The following is a 21217-nucleotide window of genomic DNA, read 5'->3' as shown; positions in this document are numbered from 1 at the left end:
ACTGAATGCTTCAAAACCTGATAAGGTCCTTCTGGGTAAGTTCTTTGTCTTTTGAGCTCTGTTCTGTCTTTTTAATGCAGACATTTATTTTGTGAGGAGGGTAAATATGGGGCTTTTTCATGTCCCTGTTTCCTCATCTTGAAATTGGCTGATCATTATTTTTGCAAATACTGCTAAAAGTTATCCTTGCCTTGACTGCTTCTCAGAAGATATGCTTATTCAGGGTTTTAATAATTTGCTGATTAACTTCCTGTCATTCCTTGGTTTACGGAATTGCTAAATCCCTCCTGAGAGATTGTGATCTCAGAACTAAACCAAGAGCAACTCTCTTGACATCTCTAGTAATTCCAGTGCAAACAAGAACTGAGACAAAAACTCAGACTTGAAAGGGTGGGAATTAGAAGGGTTTGGACACGGCTTGAGATTTCCTGATAGAGTATTTCTGTTGAGGTGAGACCTGCAAGATAATTTCCACATCACTCAGCAGACACTTCACTTTACTAGGGTGTAAAGTTCTGTGTTAAGGCCCTCAGAATAAAAGGTGGGATTTCAGTTTCATGTTTCTTTTTGAGTTTTTGGTTACTCATTTCAAATCCACTCCAAAATGGCTTTTATTTTATTCTTTCTACAGTCATGTTTTGCCTATTAGTCCAAGCAACTTCACACAAGTTTGCTTCACAAGACTGGAACCATGTCTGACTGTACTGTATTCATCATGGTAGTATCCAGAGACTGCCCGTTGTTTCATCACACCTTCATAGTCTTAACTTTCTAAGCAAATGAAGAATTAAAGTTGACTTTGATTTTTTTTCTAGCCTTTTCTGATTGAAACACTTTCGTATTTATTTCATTCCACGAAGGGCACAATAACATTTCTCTGTAACTGTTCTCAGCTACTTTCTATCATGATGGTGCAAAACCAAACGGCCATCAAATAGTGTCTTTTCTTTCCTACCTTCTCCTCTGCTTTAGTTCATTCCTTTCGGCGTTTCATCCTTTTTGTGCTTAGTGTTACAGTTTGATACACATATATTCTGCATCTACCCCCAGCTAGTTTTGTGGTCTCAGAGAGTCTGTAAGAGTTGATATATAAACAGGAGCCTGAACTGATACACATAACTGATATGTAAGCGTCACCCTGAAGCCCAGGCAGCCCTGCTGTCCAGGGATTCACCAATGGGAATGACTCATTTAGCTGAATGTTCACCTGATCTTGCTGCTGTTGGTACCACAGCAAGTTTTCTCTGTACATATACACTGCTCTGCCTCATGCAAAAATGAGATAGTGAAGAAGACCTATCCGGAAAATACATCCTTGCATTAAGAAGCACAACACTGCAGCAGCCCGAAGTTTTGCTAATCCCAACTGCAGTATGATCCCAGAGAAGTTAGATCCCAGTTCCATTGCAGGTGACCCTCTAAGAATGCTGCTCTGTGGAGAAAGGGGAACTAATCTTCTCTATCCATTCTTTCAGCTGGAGTTTCAGCTCACCATTCTCCACTTAGGGACCTGTGTGTTTTAGTGTGCTTTTGGAACACTAAGAGGTAGGTGAGATCCTTTCTCTGTCTGTCTGGGAAGGCTGAGAACACACCCTGCTTCCAGAACTGCACCGAGGATTTGCATGTTTGCCTCTACACGCCATTCACTCACTTATTTATCTCCTGCCTCTTTACACAGAATAGCTTTTTGAAGAGCTTGCCAAGATTTGTGCCAGGTGCCATCGTGGGTGAATTTCACCACAGCTGAGGGCCTGACAAGCTTTGCTGGACAGACACAGCAGGAAATTAAGGTACTTTTAATGCTTACATATGTTTGTGAATATTTATTTTAAGCCTTCCTGCATTAATAGATTCCAAATGCACCAGAAGCATGGCACACGCTGCTGCTTTGCGCTTGCCCCGCCTGTCCCTGCCCGCAGGCTCCTCCTGGATCAATGCCTCGTCAATCCAGAGAGCGGCTCTGCGCTTCGGGCAGCGCCACTTCACCAGAGCCACTTCTGCTCCTCTTCTTCACCAGTCCCGCCCCTTCTTCACCTTCCTCAAACCTGCGGCCACTTGAGCCGGGCAGGGCAGCTCCGCCCCGCCTCGGTGCGGGGCCCCGGGCGAGCTGGGGTGCGCACGGCTTCCCGAGGAGCCGACGTGGAAACGGAATCGTTCCTCGGAGTGAGTAAAGCAGTTGCGAAGGAGAGGGAGGGAGGCAGGGATGCGGCTCCGCGGAGGGTCGGGCAGCGGCAGGGGACGCGGAGCCCTGGCACCCATCAGGGGCTGGCGGCTCCCTCCTCGCCGGGGCTGCTCGGGTACTGCTCCTCACCGGGTTTCCTACAATTCCCGTGAGGGTTTTTTAGCTTCTGGGTCGGCTGCAGCATATGTTTTACGGGTGTCATCATGAATCGTTCTTTAATCCTAGCTCCCTCCCGGAACTGCGTTGGCAGGCATTTGGCCGTGTCCCAGCGCTCCGGGCCGGCGGGGCTGGGCCGTGCAAGGCACACTCCGGCGGGGCACAGCCCGGGCGAGGGACAATCAACCCGATGCTCTCGGTGTCCTGGGGCTAGAGGATGGTGGTCTCTAGCGGCTTTACACGTCTGCATGTTTTAGTGCTTGTTTATTGCATGCGTCCCGGTAAAGTCCTCAAAATGTAATTGCTGCCTTCGTGCAGAGCACCCAAGGAGAGTCAGACAGCTGATGTGAGCCAGGGGAGTGAGGGAAGTTGGGGTGGGTCGTTCCTGACTGGAAGCCAAGCGCCCACCAGAGAGCAAATTTAACTCTATCACTCTCATTGCTCAGCAAGGAGAGAAAAATGTAATGAAAGGCTTGTAGGCTAGGATAAGGAGAGATCACTCACCAGGTACCATCACAGGCAAAGCAGACCCGACTCCGGGAAATGATTGAGTTCATTACCAATGAAATCAGAGTAAAGTAATGAGAAATAACCAGCAAATCTTAAAACACCTGCCCCCCGCCCCTCCATTCTTCTTGGGTGGAACTTCACTTCTGATTTCCTGACTACCTCCTCTAGCTGCAGTGGCGCAGGGGAATGTGGAATGGGGGCTGAGGTCAGTTCATCAAGTATTGTCTCAGCTACTTCTTTCTCCTCAGGGGGAGGACTCCTCACACTCTTCTCCTGCTCCAGTGTGGTATCCCTCCAACGGGAGACAGTCCTCCACAAATTTCTCCAATATCAGTCCTTCCCAAGAACTGCAGTCCTTTGTGATCAGCTCCAATGTGGGGTCACAAGTCCTGCTAGCAAACTTGCTCCAGCATGGGCTCCTCTCTCCATGAGGCCCTGGGTCCTGCCAGGAGCCTTCTCCAACATGGGATTCCCATGGGGTCACAACCTCCTTTGGGCATTCAGTGGCTCCAGTGTGGGGCCTTCCACAGGCTGCAGGTGGAGGAATCTGCTCCAGAATGGATCTCCGTGGGCTGCTGGGCACAGCTGCCTCACCATGGTCTTCATGATGGGCTACAGGCAAATCTCTGCTCCAGTGCCTGGAGCAAGTCCTCCCCCTCCTTCTACACTGGCCCTGGTGTCTGCAGAGTTGTCTCACATATTCTTACTCCTCTTTTCCTGGCTGCTGTTGCACAGCAATTTTTTCCCCCTTCTTAAATTTGTTATCCTAGAGGCTCTACCACTGTTGTTGATGGGCTCAGCCTTGGCCAGAGTCAGGTCCACTCTGGAGCCAGCTGGCATTGGCTCTGTTCTACATGGGGAAAGTTTCTGGCAGCTTCTCACAGAAATCACCTCTGTAGCCTCCCCCACTACCAAAATCTTGTCGTGCAAACCCAACACAGTAGTTTATCACAGTAGTCTGTGTAGGGTGGACTTACCTGTCTGGAAAAGAGGCATAAAGACACAGTTTTCATTTGTGAAGTTTAGGATTTAGTCATGAGAGGCAGCAGCTAATGTCTGCAGTTTCATTTCTCCAGGCAAGCCTTGGTTTCTCCCTAAAGGTGGCCCCTCTAGCACAAGGCAGCAGCTGAGTTTGGAGGTGGCAGTGTGAACACCTAGGGCTTTGCATTGCATGAGGGAGCAGGACAAAACTTTTGGTCCAGTCACTTTTGTACAGGACTTGATCAGCAGGTGGCCGTGGTGCATCTCCTGCCATCCACTGCCAGTGACTGCCATCCCCAGTCTCAGGGTACTGTGGAAGAAGAAGAGGAAGAGGAGAATGAGATGTGAATCTCTCCTGTGTCTCTGTTTGCAGGACCGCTTCATGTCTTGGTCTTGCTGTTTCTGCTCTCTGATGGCTTTCCTCAGGCCCAGCAGCAGGACACTCCTTGTGAAGTGTCCTGGTCCCACAGAGGCTGGGGCATTGATAGCAGCTTGTGCCAAGCTGAGAACCTGCTGCCCATGGGCTTTGGCTGGGCAATGCCAAGGGGTCTCTTGTACAGCTCAGCAAATGCAACTGCAGGGCTTGATGCCTCTGCAGGGACTTCCTCAGCATGGGCCAGTGCTGGGCTATCCTGATTCTGTGGTGAACTGGAGAAAGGGACCAGCATGGCAGAAACCCAGCTTTTTTCTGTCAGCTCTGAGGCTGTGCCTGTGTTAGCCCAAGCAAGGCAGTGAGACCACATGGCAGGAGGAGAAAGTGGCAGCAGGCAAACCTGCACCCTTGGATGCATCCTGGGGGTGCTGTCGGTGCAAAGGAGCCTGTGCCAGGACAAGGTGTGACTGCCTGGCAGGGCTAAAGGGTCTTGCTATGGGTCGCTGGGGTGATGGATGGCTCTGGGGGAGCATGGCTTTGGGGAATTGGAGAGCCCCAAAGGCTCTGGAAAGGGAACTGCAAATCCCCCCTCAAAAAAGAGGGAAAGCAATGCTTATTCTTAGGTTTCTAGTCTTCATACAGGACCTGCATAAGTGCTGCCATATGCTGGGGTGTTGCCATCTCACAGCTCCTGTCAGCTTCAGAGCTGGAGAAGAAGAGAGACCATCCAGTCTTTTGGAACTACTAAACAGCAATGCTGTTTTAAGCACCTGCAGCCCCTGTCCACGCTGATACTACTTGGTACAGAGACTAGAGCAGAGCAGCTGTGGGTGAGCAATGGTGTGTAGTCTGATGAAGTATGAAACACAGCAAAAGGTGAAAAAATGAGCTGCAGACATCTGTTGTCTGAACAGGGTTCTGTGGGGGACAGAAGCTCATCATGTTGAAGAGCAGAGCCAGAGGATAGGTGAGTCGATCTGCCTGAGATCTGAACATCTTTCCAAGAATAAGAATAGCTGATATTGGTCATATAGAGACCATTTGTTTATGCAGGACAAAAAGGATCTGCACTTCTTTTTCCCCTAAATAAATCTATGGGCATTTTTCCACTTGACTTTGCACTAGGCCCATCAAATACCTGTTTTTTAAAATAAGGAGACAAAAGGAGCAAGAGAGAGTTTAAACCCCTTTTCCTCTGCTTGCGCAAAGGCCTTGCGTGTATGGATAACCTCAGAGGCAGATGCTCTTCACCCGGAGTAAGGCCCAGGTTACACACCAGCCACGTGCAGCCTGCGTCACTGCACCGGGGGTGCCAGGCATTTCCCTCTGCTGGCACGCTCCCATTCTAATCTAAACTGGCCTGGCTGTACTCAGAGACATCAACTCAAAGACACACCGAAGGCACAGCAAGGTAGGCTAGGCAAGTGATGCTATGATCACTGGCAGGTATAAAAGCAGATTGTATCTTTATGTGTGGTATGGACATAAAACTTAGGAATGCAATTCCTAAAGTTGCCTTTCAGATGACCCTGTGTGACTACCAAAAGAACAAAAATCTATCACACCATGTTTAAGGAAATGTCCTTCATATGAGCACTGTGGCTTTCCAGTATATAAGCAAAAACCAACCACCTCCTAGGAGAAACAATCTTGAATGAATATACTAAGATGCGGCAAAAGGGACCAGGGACCTGCAAGTCCCTGTGAGGGTGTTTGCAGAGTACAAAACCTGCAAAAATACGTATCTTACTGCCATTGCTGTGGCAGACAAGAAGGAATCATTTATATTGACAGCTTTTTAAAAAAGGATTTAAAAGGAAGCTGTGATATTAATGATGGTAATTATAATTAATTAATGTGATAATTAATGATGGTGCCATGATCTAAAAGAAATTCTCACACTTGCTTTACAAAATAAAGCCTTGAGAGCAGTGAAAAGAAGGAAGGCTCTAATCCCCAGACTACCACCTGCTCTCAGAACATCCTAGGAAAAAAATCCCCAAAACACAGAGAGGTTATTTTTGTGTTCTGCATAATCCAGGAGATCATAAAATGAAAAATTAACAGGATAACTCTAGTAGGCCCTGGTGATGCCATGATTTCTCATCTGGGTTTCATCCACTGGCACTCCTGGCATGACCACTGCAAATTTTGCAGAAGGTCCCCGAGAAGAACAGTTCCAGAGTAGTTTCAGGAAGGCCAGACCAAACTGAAGTGCTTATGATCATGGACTCATAGGGGTGATAAAAACACCTTTGGTGTTCTCCAAACTGGGACTAAGGAGAGGAAGGTTTTCCTCTTTTGACCCCAGACCAGCGTGACCTGCAAATCCAGTGTCCTGACATCTTTGTAAAGGCTTTTCATAGAGGTACTCCTGTGGCACCTGATTGGATCCTTCAAAGTAAGTGTTCTCCAGGGACCTGAGGATAGCAGACCCAGCCCCTGTCCCAGCCCTGCCATCAGTCCCCTTGCTATGCTCCTGGGGCTGCAAAGGGTAAAGGAATGGTTGCAGTTTCACACTGGAGGGAGGTACTCCTTGTGATTTCACAATAGCCAATATAGACAGTAATTTCTCCATACCAATGAAACTGCGTATATTTGTCTTGGCTCTGTTTTTTCTTTCACTTGGTCAGTTTGCAAGCCTGAACCTGGAACCCACCCTTTGGAGTTGTGCTAGGAGACAGTGTTATCAAAAGCAGCATATGTCGTGGCTGATAAGCTCTTGACATTTTGCTGCAACTACTTGAGAGAAGGGTTGGCATTTTTTAACATCTATAAATCCATCCTACACTGGTGCAATGTCATTAATTCAACCACAGTATATGGAATGGTTTATTGTTTTTCTTTTCTTTTTCCCTCCCAGGACACCATATGAAGTGCCAGAGCACATACCAATGGAAGGCCCTTTGCAAACCTTCACTCACGTGTGCCATGAAAATGGTCAATGGATGTCACAGTTGCCAGAGAAACTCTGGGATATTCCCCTCTATAACTTAGCTCTTCCAGGTAAAGATTAACTTTGCTGCTCCACTGTTTTGTTAGCTTGCCATTTAAGCATTGGAATATCCTGTTTGTCCCATTTCAGAATGGCTAAGTTTATTATTTGGGTCAGTGTGTGGGGGAGGGTTTGTGTGATGTTATGTGAATAATGTTGGTCTGTAATGCTTGGGGTTTCTTAGAGGGGAGGAGTAAAAAAAGAATTTTTTATTGATTTTTAGAAATGAAAAGAAAGAGGCACTTTTTTTCAGTCCTTCTGCATCATCTTGTCAGATACTATTAATAATCTAAGGATTGACTTATTTGGGCAATGATAAAATTTTCCTAATTAATTCTTGCTACTTCCTATATAATAAAATGTGTCCAGAAGGGGAGAAATAACATTTTACCTTATTATTTGTTTCTTTGTCCTGTCTAAAAGAAGCTGTGAAGTTGCAGAAAAAGGAGAATTGAGACTTGTAGTTAACATGTTTCTATTAATGCAGACTGTTACTTTTCTATATGATCCAGCTTATAAACACTGGATTTATTGTATTATGCGTAAAAACACTTAAATGATACCTGTGTATCATTAACCTTTCTTTGGTCATATTATTGCTTCTTTCTGCTGCCTTGATTTTCTTCCCCCTCTCATTCTGTCAAAAAAATTTATGATAGAATGTGATTTCACTGGCCTTGGGGAGGCACTGGAGGACCATCAGCTCTTGAGTGGTTCCCTTTGCCTCCATATAAAAATGGTATTAAAGAAAAGTCTAGCCCATGTTTTCTCTCATACCTGTAGATGTGATGGGTAGTTTGGGTGGAAAGCAGCACAACGTGTAGATGAATGTTTTATATAGGCCACAGGATCATAGGTTAATTTTAGGAAAGGTATAAATTTAGAGATAGTGTGAAGTGTTGTCTTCAGTGGGTAGAGCCCTGGCAGAACCCAAGAACTGTAGTGTTTTGGCTTTTTTCTGCCCATTAGTTGTGAACTAATGGAGTGTGAAGTTCCAGTTAAAATTGAAACCCAGAAACTTATTTTGTGGTGGCTTCTTAGATATGTAATTTGAATTGATGTTAGCTTCAAAACAAGCACATCTCTGTTTAGGATAAAGCCTATGTAAGAGGACCAGTACAGGTGCTATAAAAAATATCTAGATTTCTTATTCAACCATCAAGAGGAGAAAAAAGAAAATATATATCTATCTTATGACTGAAGAAAGAAGGTAATAGTATTCTCTGTTTCTATTTTTTATTCTGTTCCTATTGCAAAAATCCTTCAAAAAATCAGTAGCACACTCAGTGGGATTTTGTTTCTCTGGAAAAGGAGCCATGTTGTTTTTATAAGACTTTCGCTTGGTGTTTCTTGGCCATCCTAGAAAGTGGAGAACATGCTGATGGGTTTGTTTGACTTCCTGGCTCTCCTCTAAGGGTGACCTTGTTATTCTTGCAAATGTTTGTTGTTCTTGTGAACAACATGCATGCAGGGAGAACAGGAATGAAGAATAGTTGAAGGCAGGTTCATTTCAGCAAACATTAGAGGAGTTTTACAGAGCATTGCAGGCTATTAGCTTGGAATATTTTGATGTCTGTCCACCTGACCTACAAATCTAGCCCAAGTCAGAACACAAACAGATCACGACCAACCAGGTCAAGACAGCTCTGGCAGGTTTCCAGAGGGTGCAATGACTGGGGGAAACCCAGTTTGGAAGTGGAAGTTTATCTCATAGAAGGCATGGGAGAAACATGACAGAGTGGATTCTGAAAGCATGATGAGGAGACAGCGGCAAATCTCACTAATTAGTGTTGTGCTTGCACCAGAATCAGCACAGTGCTGCTGGGGAGGTGTTGCTTCAAGGTCTGGAGCTACTTGGCTTGGTGCTAGCTCAATATCTTTGCATCGTATGTGTTGTGTCATGGATGTACCCATCTTCCTTTCATTACTGTACCTCACTGACACCACAGAGGACTCGTGAGTAAAAGATTACTATCCGTTTGCTGGTTGGCATCTGTAGATGCAACACCCATCAAGGGAATCCTGCTCATCTCTCTCAGACTTGGATTTGGTCCATGGATATTTAATAGTTTGACTCTTATATCTTCTGACACCTACTTCTTTTATTGCATGTCCTCAATATCAATCTCCCATCTGCAATGAGTGTGGTTTGGGTGTTTAAAGCAATAAAATAGATCAAAAATGGCTTTTAGAAGGTGGAAAAAATGGAGTGAGACATCAAACTATTATTGACAGCTTCAAGGAATTTTTATTTCCAAACCAATCCTTTTTACTTTGTCTACTAGAAATATTACCACTAGCACCGGTAAGACTGACAATTCAAGAAAGCAGTTCCTAGCACCAGTGAACAATTAGTTTGACAGAAGACTTAAACCCCAAAATGATAAACAGATTGTTTGCAGATACTCTCTTAAGATCCAAGCAAATCACTTCACTGAATTGTTAGCTTTTCTTATTGATGCTTTATAAAACTGGAAGAAATAATGGAACAGAAAAGCTAGCAACATCACCAGTTCCCTGTCCTGAAGAAATTGTGAGTTGCAATAGTTTCATCTAAACATGATGCAAGAGATGTGTCAGATTTATTAAGACTTCAAGGAAATAAAATATTTGTGCAGGCTGTTGTTGGCTCTGATGCCTGTGGAATTCCTTGTGCTGGAAAGAGTCAGGTAATTTTTGAAGTCCATCAAATGAGGATCTTGTTCATCTTTCACTCATAAACTTAGACTTGGATTTGCCTCTGAAACCTTCAAGCACCCACCTTGTTTGTTGTTTTTGTAGGGGAGGTGGGGGGTTTAGTTCAGGAGGACGTTTTTACCAGGTATTTAAGATAATAATATTTAAAGTGCCAAGTTAAGTGTTGGTCCAATCAAAGGTGTAAGAAGATGAATTTCTGCTTTCAATCACATTTTCCCGTGTAGAGATGAGGGTATTGGAGAATGAAAACCTGCATTTGGACAACTCTGAAAATAGGGCAAATTCTAGATAAATTTAGCCTTCAGCTATTTATTCCCTGAAAAAAAAGTGTTTATACATCAAGATAATTACTTTGAGGGAAGATGCTATTTGAAACAGACCATTTTGTTGTGGTTTGCGGCAAACAATAGTAATGTGGAGTTTAGATGGGGGCTGCTTTATTGAAAGTCTCAATGCCTTCCCTTCACAAGGATTTCACACTAAGTTTATTAATGTTAGGTGAGCAACCTCTGTAGAAAATTCCACCTTTTTGCCATAACTACAGAGGTTCTCAGACAATATAGGTGTGTGGCTCACAAATGGGGTGGCCTATCAGGTGTGCACATGAAATGTAGCTATGGAATGTGGTCTTGACTAGTTAAGAAATGAGATTTTCTGTGCATTTATTTTTGTGTTCTACAGGGAGTCATGACACTATGACCTACTGTTTGGATAAAAGCTCTGCTGTTAGTGGCAATGAGTCCAAGCTGGTGAAGTTTTTAAGCAAATGCCTGCCATGCATTGTGCACCCCATTATCATGAAGTGGTCTACAACACAGGTAACCATCATCTGGCGTTCTCTTCTTGGCTTGGCAAAGCTGAAGCTTGTGCTGCAGGGCTGAGAGTGTACAATGACAGAATAGCCTGCTGCCCAGAAATCTGTGCTCTCATAAGATGCTGTGCTCGGGTGTTGTGGTTTAACCACAGCCACCAACTCAGCCCCGCACTGCTGCTTCTCGCTGCCCCTGGGTGAGATAGGGGAGGGAGCTGGAAGGGAAAAAGCTGGAGAACTTGTGGGTTGAGATGAAGACTGTTTAATAGGTAAAGCAAAAGCCACAGGTGCAAGCAGAGCAAAATAAGGAATTAATTCACCACTCCTCATGGGCAGGTAGGTATTCATTCATCTCCAGGATAGCCAGGCTTCATCATGGGTAACGGTGTCTTAGCACGACAAACACCATCACTCTGAACGTTCCCCCTCTTCTTCTCCCCCCAGCTTTATATGCTGAGCATGACTCCTTATGGTGTGGGATATCCCTGTGGTCAGTTGGGGTCATCTGTCCTGGCTGTGTCCCCTCCCAACTCCTTGTGCTTCCCCAGCCTCCTCACTGGTGGGGTGGGGTGAGAGGCAGAAAAGGCCCTGACTCTGTGTAAGCACTGCTCAGCAATAGCAAAAACATCCCTGTGTAATCAACACTGTTTCCAACACAAATCCAAACCACAGTTCTGTTCCAGCTAATATGAAGAAAATTACACTTCCTTATCTAAATCGAGCACTTTGGAGTATGAGATAGGAGTCACACATGCCTGATCATCTTTTCTGAGGAAAAAGCATGCAGGTGAGGCAGGGATGATACTTAAACAAAGATGTTGCTTAAAGCTGGCCACTTGTTACTAGAAACCCTTTTTCACATGTTTATTGTTGTGGTGAATAACATTTAATATTAATGTAATCAACAGAGGTTTTTTCTTTTGCACTTTGTTCAGAAGGTACTACTTGTAATTTTTGCTATCACTGTTTTGTGAGATGTCAGTTGTTTTCCTCATCTGTACTGGGTATTTCACCCAGCAGCAGAGACAGAAGAATCCCTTGTTGAAGGGATTTTTTTCTCATAAAGATTAAGAGAACGTAGGTGTGGTCCATCATGTAAGGTTTTGTTAACTTTTTTAAATGTGCAAATATTAAGCTAGTAGTTTATCTCTTTGTTCCTTACAAACCTATGTTGAAGACAAAATTGGGGATCATGATTTAAGCTACAGCTTTTGAAGATTCTTCCAAAGAACAGACTTTCCTGACATCAGAGGTACTAAAATTCTTTCTGTTTTTGTTCTTATTGAAGGAGTAGTTAATTTTTAGGGAATTAAAATGGAATAATTGATAAATAGCGGTAAGCATGCCAAAGTTTCTTTTGTTGTGTCTGAGGATCTCTGGCAAACTGGAATCTTAGACACTACCAGGTATCAAATACGAACTGGCCATGATGAGCTGATGTGGAAGGGCACTTGCTTAGCACAGATCCTTGTTTATCTTGAGCTGCCTTTTTTCTGGGGACTTCAGCTGATGAAAGATTTAGATACCTCCTAACTTGTGGGTTTCTGGCCAGCAAAGTGACCCTGTTGGTGACAAACAATCTCTTAACATTATTATAGTAATTTTCTGGTCTGAACCCAGCGTGACAAGCAGGAAGTGGCCCAGTGCTGATAGGGAAGAGGCACGGCTACAATTCTGCCCCTCCTTAGCTCTGTGGCGCTCCAGCTATCTGTGTGGGGAGATGACTCCACCCATTGGTATCCAGAACAGACACCAGCGAGCCCTACTGATGGTAGGATCCACAGATTCCTGGATGGGCCAGTGCCTGGGAGTTTCCTACTTGAGCCCCAGCTGCTGTGGCTGTCAGTCTAGAGGCCCAAATGCTTCCTGTGTAATGGCCGTGTAACTTCCAGTCATGCCCTGGATGCCTGGTCTGAGATTGAAGCACTGAGCAACATTGCTCCTCAGGGCTTCCTTTTAAATGGTGCCCTTTAGGGGGCAATGTTCACACTGCCTAATTTAGTATCCAAATGCAGGTGACTAATTAGAGAATCTAATTTGTCTAGTTTTCCCGTGTAGTCAACAGAAAAGAAATGAATTCCTCTAAAGGGCAGTTCAGAGCAGCTATTTCATCTGGTGTTCTTTCTGGCCACGAAGGTTATATATGACCTACAGCCATGTGTACTCCCATCTTCAACATGCTCCAAGCAAAGGGGTATGGATCGTCCCTTCAACTGCTTCAGCCTGGTGGACACCAGGCAGGCGCTAAAGGAGCTGTTGGCCAGACCCACTGCACCGTCTGGACCCCGGGGCACACGGGGCTGGTCTGTCCCAGCCCAGCCCCTTGGGCACAGCCTGGGGAGACTAAATTCATGTCCAAAGAGCACGAAGTTAGGGGGTTAAACCAGGCAAGGTGAGCATCCTGCCGTGTGTCTTAAGCTCTGTCTCAGTGCTAAAGCTACGAATTTGGATATTCAAGAGCAACTTAGCTTTCACTGAATCCTTTCTGACTTAAATCAGTACCATGTATGGTTTCTGAAATTTTAAAATTTTTATCCGTAGCAGGTTGGACTGAGATAAATTAGTATTTAAACATATTTAATTAAATTGATTCTATTTTCTTATGCTAAGGGAGTCTTGATATAAGGCAAAGATAAATAATTTGGGACTTTTTGGCCCGGAAACAGCTTTATCACCTGTTTGATTCAGCCCTCAAATCCAGTGGAAGAGCTCTGAGGGAAGTGGAACAAGAGGAGTGCCTCTGTTTTGTAGAGCTTCTACAGGTTAATTCAAACTTTATAAGAAACTTTATCTTGAAAAAGAACAATAGCCTGTAGTTTTTTCTATTTTTGTTTTTCCTTCTGTTGAGGATGTGTGAGGTCTGCAGAGACAACCATGGTAAAGTCTTTGATCTAATAAAATAAATACAGCGTTTCTAAGGTGCTGATCCTGCAATTGTTTTTAAATGAATAGCTGTGTGAAGAGCAATAATGTATTTATGCACAGGTTAATTGAGCTTTAGCTTTCAGAACACAACAAGGGCAACGATCTGAAACTAATCTAATCTGTACCTGCAGTATATGCTGCGGGTAAATTGGAATCCCTCCAATTTATGAGAGCAAAATCCTTCAAAGTTGCAACTTGGTGCCATATAGTGACATTTTAAAGACAAAAGACCTGTGAAAAATGCCATAGGGCTAACTTTGTACCCTTTTTTTAGCTTTCTAAACTAAAGAAACAAATTTCTTTCAGGCTCTCAGGACCTTTGTCTTCTGTTTCACCTTTCAGGTCCTGACTGTGACGGAGCAACTTGAGGCCGGAGTTAGATACCTGGATTTCAGGATCGCCCACAAGGCTAATGATCCATCTATGAATTTGTACTTCGTGCATATGGTTTACACAACTGTTACTGTGCAGGTATTTTCCTAACCTTTGTGATGGCTATAAAACCAGTGCCATTTCTCTCATTTAAGGGCCATCACAATCTGAAAATGCTGGCTCAAGGTCTTCTCAGTAGGTTATTAATTTTTCTTTTGTGAGGACTTTAAACTAGAGAAAATCAGCAGGGCTGGAGATTAGTTTCAGCAGCTGAACTTGCTACTGGAGCATCTGTCATTTCCTCATGCTCAAACCAGACTGTTCTCCACTGCCTATCCCCTACCTCATGCTCAGTGTTCTGGGGCTTATCTTGTGTTGTTCCAGGATGACACACAGGGCATTCCTGTTTCCCTGGTAAGGAGAGAAGTTATTAAAGGGAAGAAGGCATGAAAAGCCCTATATAATTACAGAAACACTTATTTTTTTGAGAAAACACTGTTTTTCATTATTGTGATTGTGAGTCTACTCCACAATCACTGCTCTGTTGATTGTATGTCCTTTCTCCTGCATAGCACAGATAACTTTCTAAGCTGCCATACCTGTTTCTTGCAGGATATTATGTGGGAAATATTGAGGTGGTTAGAAACTCATCCTCAGGAAGTTGTTATCATAGCCTGCAGGAATTTTGATGGATTAACCAAGAGACTTCATAATCATCTTGTTGCCTGTATAAAAGAGATTTTCCGGTGTAAACTGTGTCCTAGAAATGTAAGTATGAGATCATTTTTTTCTCATTCTTTAAAGAATGATACATCACAGTGAGATCTTTGATTCCAAATTTTTAGATATATTCTACTTTCACTGTGTTTTTAACCTAGGAAAGGTACCATTTGCTGCATCAGAGATGGGACATTACGTAATAGAACTGAGCAGATAAAGCAAACTTACATTTCACAGTGTGGAGGAGGGAATTAAATTTGATTGTTACATCTGTTGAGTTGTGGGACAATAGTAGAGACAACTGTCATCCATTGTCCTGTCTGAGTTTTCTTGGAAAGGAAAAGGAAAAGAAGAGAGAAAAGAAAAGAGAAAAGAAAGGAAAATGAAAGAAAAAAGAAAGGGAAAAAAAAGAATGGAAAATAAAAGTTGTGTGTGTTATATATTTATAGAATATAAATAATCCATTTTCTGCCTTTTCACAGCAATAATTATAAATTAATTTTTTTCTATTTAAATTAGTTTAGGTTGGAAGTGACCTCTGGAGGTCATTTGGTCCAACACCACCATGCAAAGCCAGGACTAGCTTCAAAGTTATGTTGGGCTGCGTCCTGTTCATTCTTGAGTATCTCCAAGGGTGGAGGTTCCACAACCTTTCTATGCAACATTTGACCACTCTCACAGTAACTGTGTTTTCCTTCTCTATCTGATCAGAATCTCTCTTGTATCTGCTGACTTTCCATCCTTTGCTGTGCATGTCTGAGGAGTCTTCTCTCCATTTACCTGTTAGGTATTTGCAGACAGCAGTAAGACCTGTCCAGTCTTCTCTTTTCATGCTGGGCAGACTAAGCTCCCTCAGCCTGTCCTTGTGTGTCACGCTCCAGCCTCTGCTCGCTCTGGTTGTGTCCTGCTGGATTCATTCCAGCTTGTCAATGACTTCTTTGTACTGGAAACAGTACTTGAGCTGCAGTCCCACAACTGCTTAATAGAGGGGAAGATCCCCTTTTCCTGATTTGCTCTCTGTGCCTCTGCTAATACAGCCCACTTCACAGCTGACCTTTTCCAGGTGGGCACACTACTGTCTCATGTTCATCTTGATGTCTACAAGAACCTCCAGGTCCTGTTCTGCAAAGCAGGTTTTCTGGCCAGCTCCCACCAGTCTGTCTCGGTGTGTGGGGTTAGTCTGTTCAGGACGTAGTGTTTTCTTTTGTTGAGCTTCATGAGGTTTCTGTCAGCTTGTTGAGGTCCCTCTTAATAGTATCTCTGCCCTCAGTGCATTTCTGGTGGCATTGACTTTCCTGGAGCTCACCTCCTAACCAGCATTTGTTACCCAAACCTCCAGAAAAGCCTTAATTGATTTTAAATAATCAGAAAATATTTGATTGCTAGATTTTAGAAGTTGAGACTTTTAGCTCCGTTTTTTACAAGGTGTGGGAGCTTTTAGTGGTTAAACAATTAACATTTCAAAGATGCACAGGAACAGAGGGTTTTCTCTGGAGATGTGAGTGGTACGGGAGAATGATGACCCTGTTTGCGATTCAAATTCAGCCTTTGAAGCTGGTGTATCAGTAACAGTGTGAGTATTACCATTTCAAAGCATTTTGTAAAGCAGAGTTAAAATAGAACAATTCTCAGCAAAACTAGGGGATTCTGAATATTCAGGCCTCAGCTGAATAACTGAAGAGCTGGGTGACAGTGTTTTATTGTTTCCCCAAATAACTTGAGTGTGTAAGTTGTGGATGAGCAGAGATACTGGAGAAGGTGGTCAAATTTGCTTTCAGACACATGGCCAGCTCTTAAAAAGAAAAAAGTTATTAGCTGCAAAAGGGGCAAACTGCTGATGACAATGTGTTGAATGAAGCTATTGAAAGAATGGTCTGAGATCACTTCACCGAAGAAAGAACATTTCCGAGTTGTGTCCAGGAAGAGGTAGGAAGGGAACTAGAGAAAAGACAAACCAAGTACTTCAAAAACTTTCTTTCTATGGGATCTGTGACTAGCCAGTGGATCTCATCAATTTTGCTAGTGGTACCATTGCAGGTTAGGCAGCTGGGGGATTTTTCAGGATCACAGATTTAGATTTACGATCAAATATCCAAGTGCTTGCTGACTTACTCTAAAATAAACCGCAACCTGCTGTCTATCAAGACCACATCTCTGTTGTCACACAGAGTTAAGTGTCAAAGTGTTTCTGAAGCAGCTGCTAAGGTGAGGTCTGTATGTAGTACTGGCACAGGCCACAGTGTGACAATATTAGACTGCATTTAAAATTTTAATTGTCTTAACTATTCAAGGTGTCTTCCTTTGATCTGGATTACTAGGGTTTAAAAATCCCTTGTTAGACTTTCATTTCTGCATTGTTTGCAAAATAAGCACCTGTGTTCATATACACGTCTCTGGTAGCTTTTTTTTTTGGCTTTTATTGCACATCTTTGTTTGTTTAAGAGGTTCCAGCTTTAGAAAGGCAGCTGGAGTAAAGCAAAGATTTCAGTCAACCACAGTTTTGTAGCTTGAGTAGCTCGTGCCTTAAGTTTGCAATATTTCCTGACCTAATGGAGGCTTGCATTCTCTCTTTTGTGGATGAACTGAGAGGGATTCATTCGACCCCCTTAATTCAACCTTCTTCAAATATTTACATTAATAATTTTCAAGTGCCTTTGGCTTTTATTTTAATTAGTAAGCTAATTGGAACATCAAAAAGCCACCATTTCCTTTTCGCAAACAGCAAACATAGTTTTTAACCACAACATTTTTAGAAAAAGCAATGCCTGTTAAATATGTCGGTTTTGCAAATAAAACTAGTCAGAGGGCCTCAGTTCTCTCCAATTGTAGCTTCTGAGCTGGAAAATGTAATTTCATATTGAGACACTTAAATTTAACTTAAATTTTAGCCTATCTGTTAGAGAAAGTGTCTGACTCAGGTGTTCCTCTCTCTCAGTTAAAAATGTCTGGAGCATCCCAATTTCAGAAACTTTCCACTTAGAAAAATAAGAATTAATGTAGCTCCTGGTGATTCACATTTAGTCTTACCAAGTTTTAAGCAGTTCAGTTTTCTCTGATGGTTACTATGCCAAATTTGCATCAATGTGAGGCATTTGCCGAAATGATTCCTGCTTCTCTGTGTCTGCATTCCTGTAGCAGATGGTCTGTATCTTCCTCCCCTAACAAATTTTCAGCAGCAGCTTGTGCATGAGGGCTGACACAGGGATGATTTCCTATTATGCAGGTGTGAGACCTTGAGTTATGTACACTATCATAGTTGAATTGTTTGAGGAAAGGAGGAATTTGCTGAAGCTCCCAGGGTCCTATGGCCCTGCAGCTTGTCAACCAGCCCATCACCTACTGGGCTGCTCATTTAAAAGCTTTATTTGAACTGAATCTGTGCCAAGGTGATGTCACACATCAGTATGTGGACTTTGGGAACACTACTGTGTTGCTGACTTCAACCTGGGCATGCTTCCTTTTAGGTGGTGCCAACACTGCGGACCATGTGGCACCTCAGCCATCAGGTTATAGTCTCGTATGAAGAGGACATGGAACTGGAGAAGCACTGCGAGCTGTGGCCCCCCATCCCATACTGGTGGGGAAACAAAACGTCCACTCGTGCCCTTATCCGGTATTTGGAGCGCATGAAACGGATGGGCCGTCCAGGTAGGCACAGGGAGTTCGCTCGGAGGAGAGAAGGCGCACTTAGAGCAATGCAAAACAAGTAGGAAGTTGGCCGGTCGTAGCCTTACGGGAAGTAAGCACCCTGTGTGTGCTGTGTGCCCATGGCTGCTGAGTGCTCTGCCCACCCCTGCGTGAGCGCGACGCTGTCTTTGGTGGTGCGGATATGTGTCAGTGTGTGAACACGCACAGACTGCGGAAATGGTGGCAGCCACCTTGTTCATGTGACCCACGGAAAGGGACCCCTCAGCACAGACCAGGTTGGTGGCGCAGCTGTGCCCGCCTCATGGGTAGGAGGCTGCTTCCTCAATCCAGTGCTTGTTGCTTTAGGCAGCACAGATGATGAGAGAAGTGCATTCCACAAGCCTTGTTGTGAAAGGAAGCCCCTACAAGGTCTCTCTCAGGGGAGACCTTATCACTGTCTACAACTACTTGAAAGGAGGTTGTAGCAAGGTGGAAATTGGCCTCTTCTCCCAGGCAGCCAGCAACAAGGAAAGAGGAAATGACCTCAGGCTCTGCCAGGGAATGTTGAGGTTGGACATCAGGAAGAATTTCTTCATTGAAGGGGTGGTTAAGCATTGGAATGGGCTGCCCAGGGAGGTGGTGGAGTCATTATATCTGGAAGTGTTCAAGAAATAACTGGACGTGGCACTTAGTGCCATGGTTTGTTGTCATGGTGTTTGGTCAAATGTTGGACTCAATGATCTTGGAGGTCTTTTCCAACCTTGGTGATTGTGTGATACAAGAGCAGTATGAGAAGGGTGTAGCTGCACATTAAACAGCAGCACTCAAGCATGCTGGTGGTATAATCTGACAGAGGTTCAGTTTAGAACCCCTGACACAGCTTTTGCAGTGAACGCACAGGGTGGTGACGGGGGGAGCTGCTTCAGAAGCGCGCTCCCCAACCGAAGGCAAATGCTTGTGTGGGTGCACCCTGTGTTCCCATCCAGCGTGGGGGAAGGTTAAGTGTTTGGAACCAACCCTCACAGAAACAAACATAATTTACAAAGGAGGACTACTCACTGGAGAACCTTTAGTGAGTGAAGTGAATAACTAGACAAATTTAGCTAAAAGGGAATGTTTCAGTAACTGAGCATGGCTCAGGAATTGTTTACTACAGCGTGCAGTTGCAACAGGGGGAGACAGTTGTAGGGACATGAAACAATACAGAAAGAGTGTGAAGTTAGTATTTTAATGATCCCCACTGGAATGAGATGTGAAGCTAATGCAGTGCTGAGATGTGTCTCTTCTTCTCAAAAGAACATTTAATGTGTCACTTTCTGATTTTTGTTTCAGGAAAATTCTTTGTAGCAGGGATTAACCTTACTGAAAATTTAAGGTATATTCTCGTACACCCATTTGGATCGTTGAAGAAAATGACACTCCAGAGTCTTCCATGCTTGAAAATCTGGATAAAGAAGCAGTATCCAGGACCAAAAAAAAAAAGTATTAACATCATTGCTGGAGACTTTATAGGAAACAATGATTTTGTCAAAGATGTGATAGAACTTAACACAAAAATTAATCCTCCATTGCACTGTCAAAGTGAACTGGAACAAATAGCATTTAATTCTCTGCTTAATCTATGAAAAGTTGAAAAGGCTTTGGCTGCATTTATTGTGCCCTGCTGTAAACATCCTGAATCCCATAAATGTCCAATTAACTTAAACGAGGAATGCTTTCAAGGCTCAGTAGGAGAAGGTCTCTCAACATCACCAGGGTTTTGAGGCCTTTGGACAGAAAAGAGAGCAGGTGTACCTTGCTGAAGTCTCTAGAGAACTATGGTATAGGTGCAATTTTTTTGGAGGTGCTTTGATTCTGTAGCAGCTGGCAATACTGAAAGTCCCAAGAACTCAATCTTATTTTACATGGTACTAAGAAGGAGGAATATGTCAGTAGCTGCATGATTTAGTGGTAATATTTTATCTTTCTGATAATTGTGAAGATACTCTGCAGTACTTGCAACCCAAATTCTTACTCTTTTATATCAGTCTGACATTGACTTGTCATTTTCATAGTTTGTGTTAAATAAACTAAAGGAACAGTTAAAAAATATTTTGATATATCAGAGGTGCTGTGCTGATAATCCAATTTGAAATTATTTTATATATACACCAAGGTGCTGAGTATCATTTGTGAGCTCCCTTACAGGGTAGCCACAAAATTATTTAGGATGTGTAAGAGGTAATTGTAATTGCACACTTCATCATGCAAGTTCTGCAGGGATAAAGATAACAAAACTAGGCCCTTACACGGTTTGTCTGTGGCAATGAAAAGTTTTACTAGGTGTTGCCAAAGTATGCCTTACAATGAAAATAAACACAGAGGAAACAAATTCCTGATCTTAATTTAAACTGCCCTAGAAATACAGATTCTTGGCTTCTGTCATGCTCATTTGGGGTTTCGCACCTGGTCTTTTATTTAGCTATTTTAGTAGCTCTGTAATTATTTTTCCTCTCACTAACTAGTTTTTGCACATGTCAAAACTAAGAGGTTTATGCTGTTTCCCATCCCAATACTAATTGTTTTTCTAAATGAACTGTGCAATAACAGATGATCATGAAAGCAAGAGAAACGTCAAGCATCAGGACTAAAATAAAACCATTTATTGTGTAAAGTTCACTATGCAACGTCATCCATATACCTCACTTTTTAGATGCACTTTATATGCAAAAGCTAAATTCAGATCTCTGCTAATGTTTGCAGAAGTTTTTCTGCCTATCTTTTGTGCCCTCTTTTGTACCCTTGTTACTCTAATAAAACTTGATCTCCCTCTGTAATATGGAGTGAAATAGTTTGGTTTCTCCTTTCTGTGATATTGTTTTATTGGTT

General features: G+C 43.3%; 1 protein-coding gene across 3 annotated transcripts; it reads left to right on the top strand.

Moving 5' to 3' along the window:
* The first annotated feature begins 1769 nt into the window (after positions 1-1769).
* Positions 1770-21165, top strand: PLCXD1 (phosphatidylinositol specific phospholipase C X domain containing 1). Of its 3 annotated transcripts, none has more exons than XM_032100237.1 (7): positions 1770-1790; positions 7066-7208; positions 10576-10712; positions 13973-14101; positions 14615-14770; positions 18187-18370; positions 19682-21165. In XM_032100237.1, the coding sequence occupies exons 2-7, from the start codon at positions 7097-7099 to the stop codon at positions 19972-19974; spliced, it is 1011 nt and encodes a 336-aa protein (XP_031956128.1). In that variant the 5' UTR covers positions 1770-1790; positions 7066-7096; the 3' UTR covers positions 19975-21165. The 3 variants fall into 3 exon arrangements, with proteins under 3 accessions (XP_031956128.1, XP_031956126.1, XP_031956125.1); XM_032100235.1 differs by lacking the exon at positions 1770-1790 and adding an exon at positions 1947-2163; XM_032100234.1 differs by lacking the exon at positions 1770-1790 and having other exon boundaries at positions 6105-7208.
* The last annotated feature ends 52 nt before the right edge of the window (positions 21166-21217 follow it).

Source organism: Corvus moneduloides, chromosome 2 (genome assembly GCF_009650955.1).
Source record: "Corvus moneduloides isolate bCorMon1 chromosome 2, bCorMon1.pri, whole genome shotgun sequence".
Taxonomy (NCBI): domain Eukaryota; kingdom Metazoa; phylum Chordata; class Aves; order Passeriformes; family Corvidae; genus Corvus; species Corvus moneduloides.
Note: the sequence above shows the minus strand (reverse complement) of the source record. Positions and strands in the feature narration are given on the sequence as shown.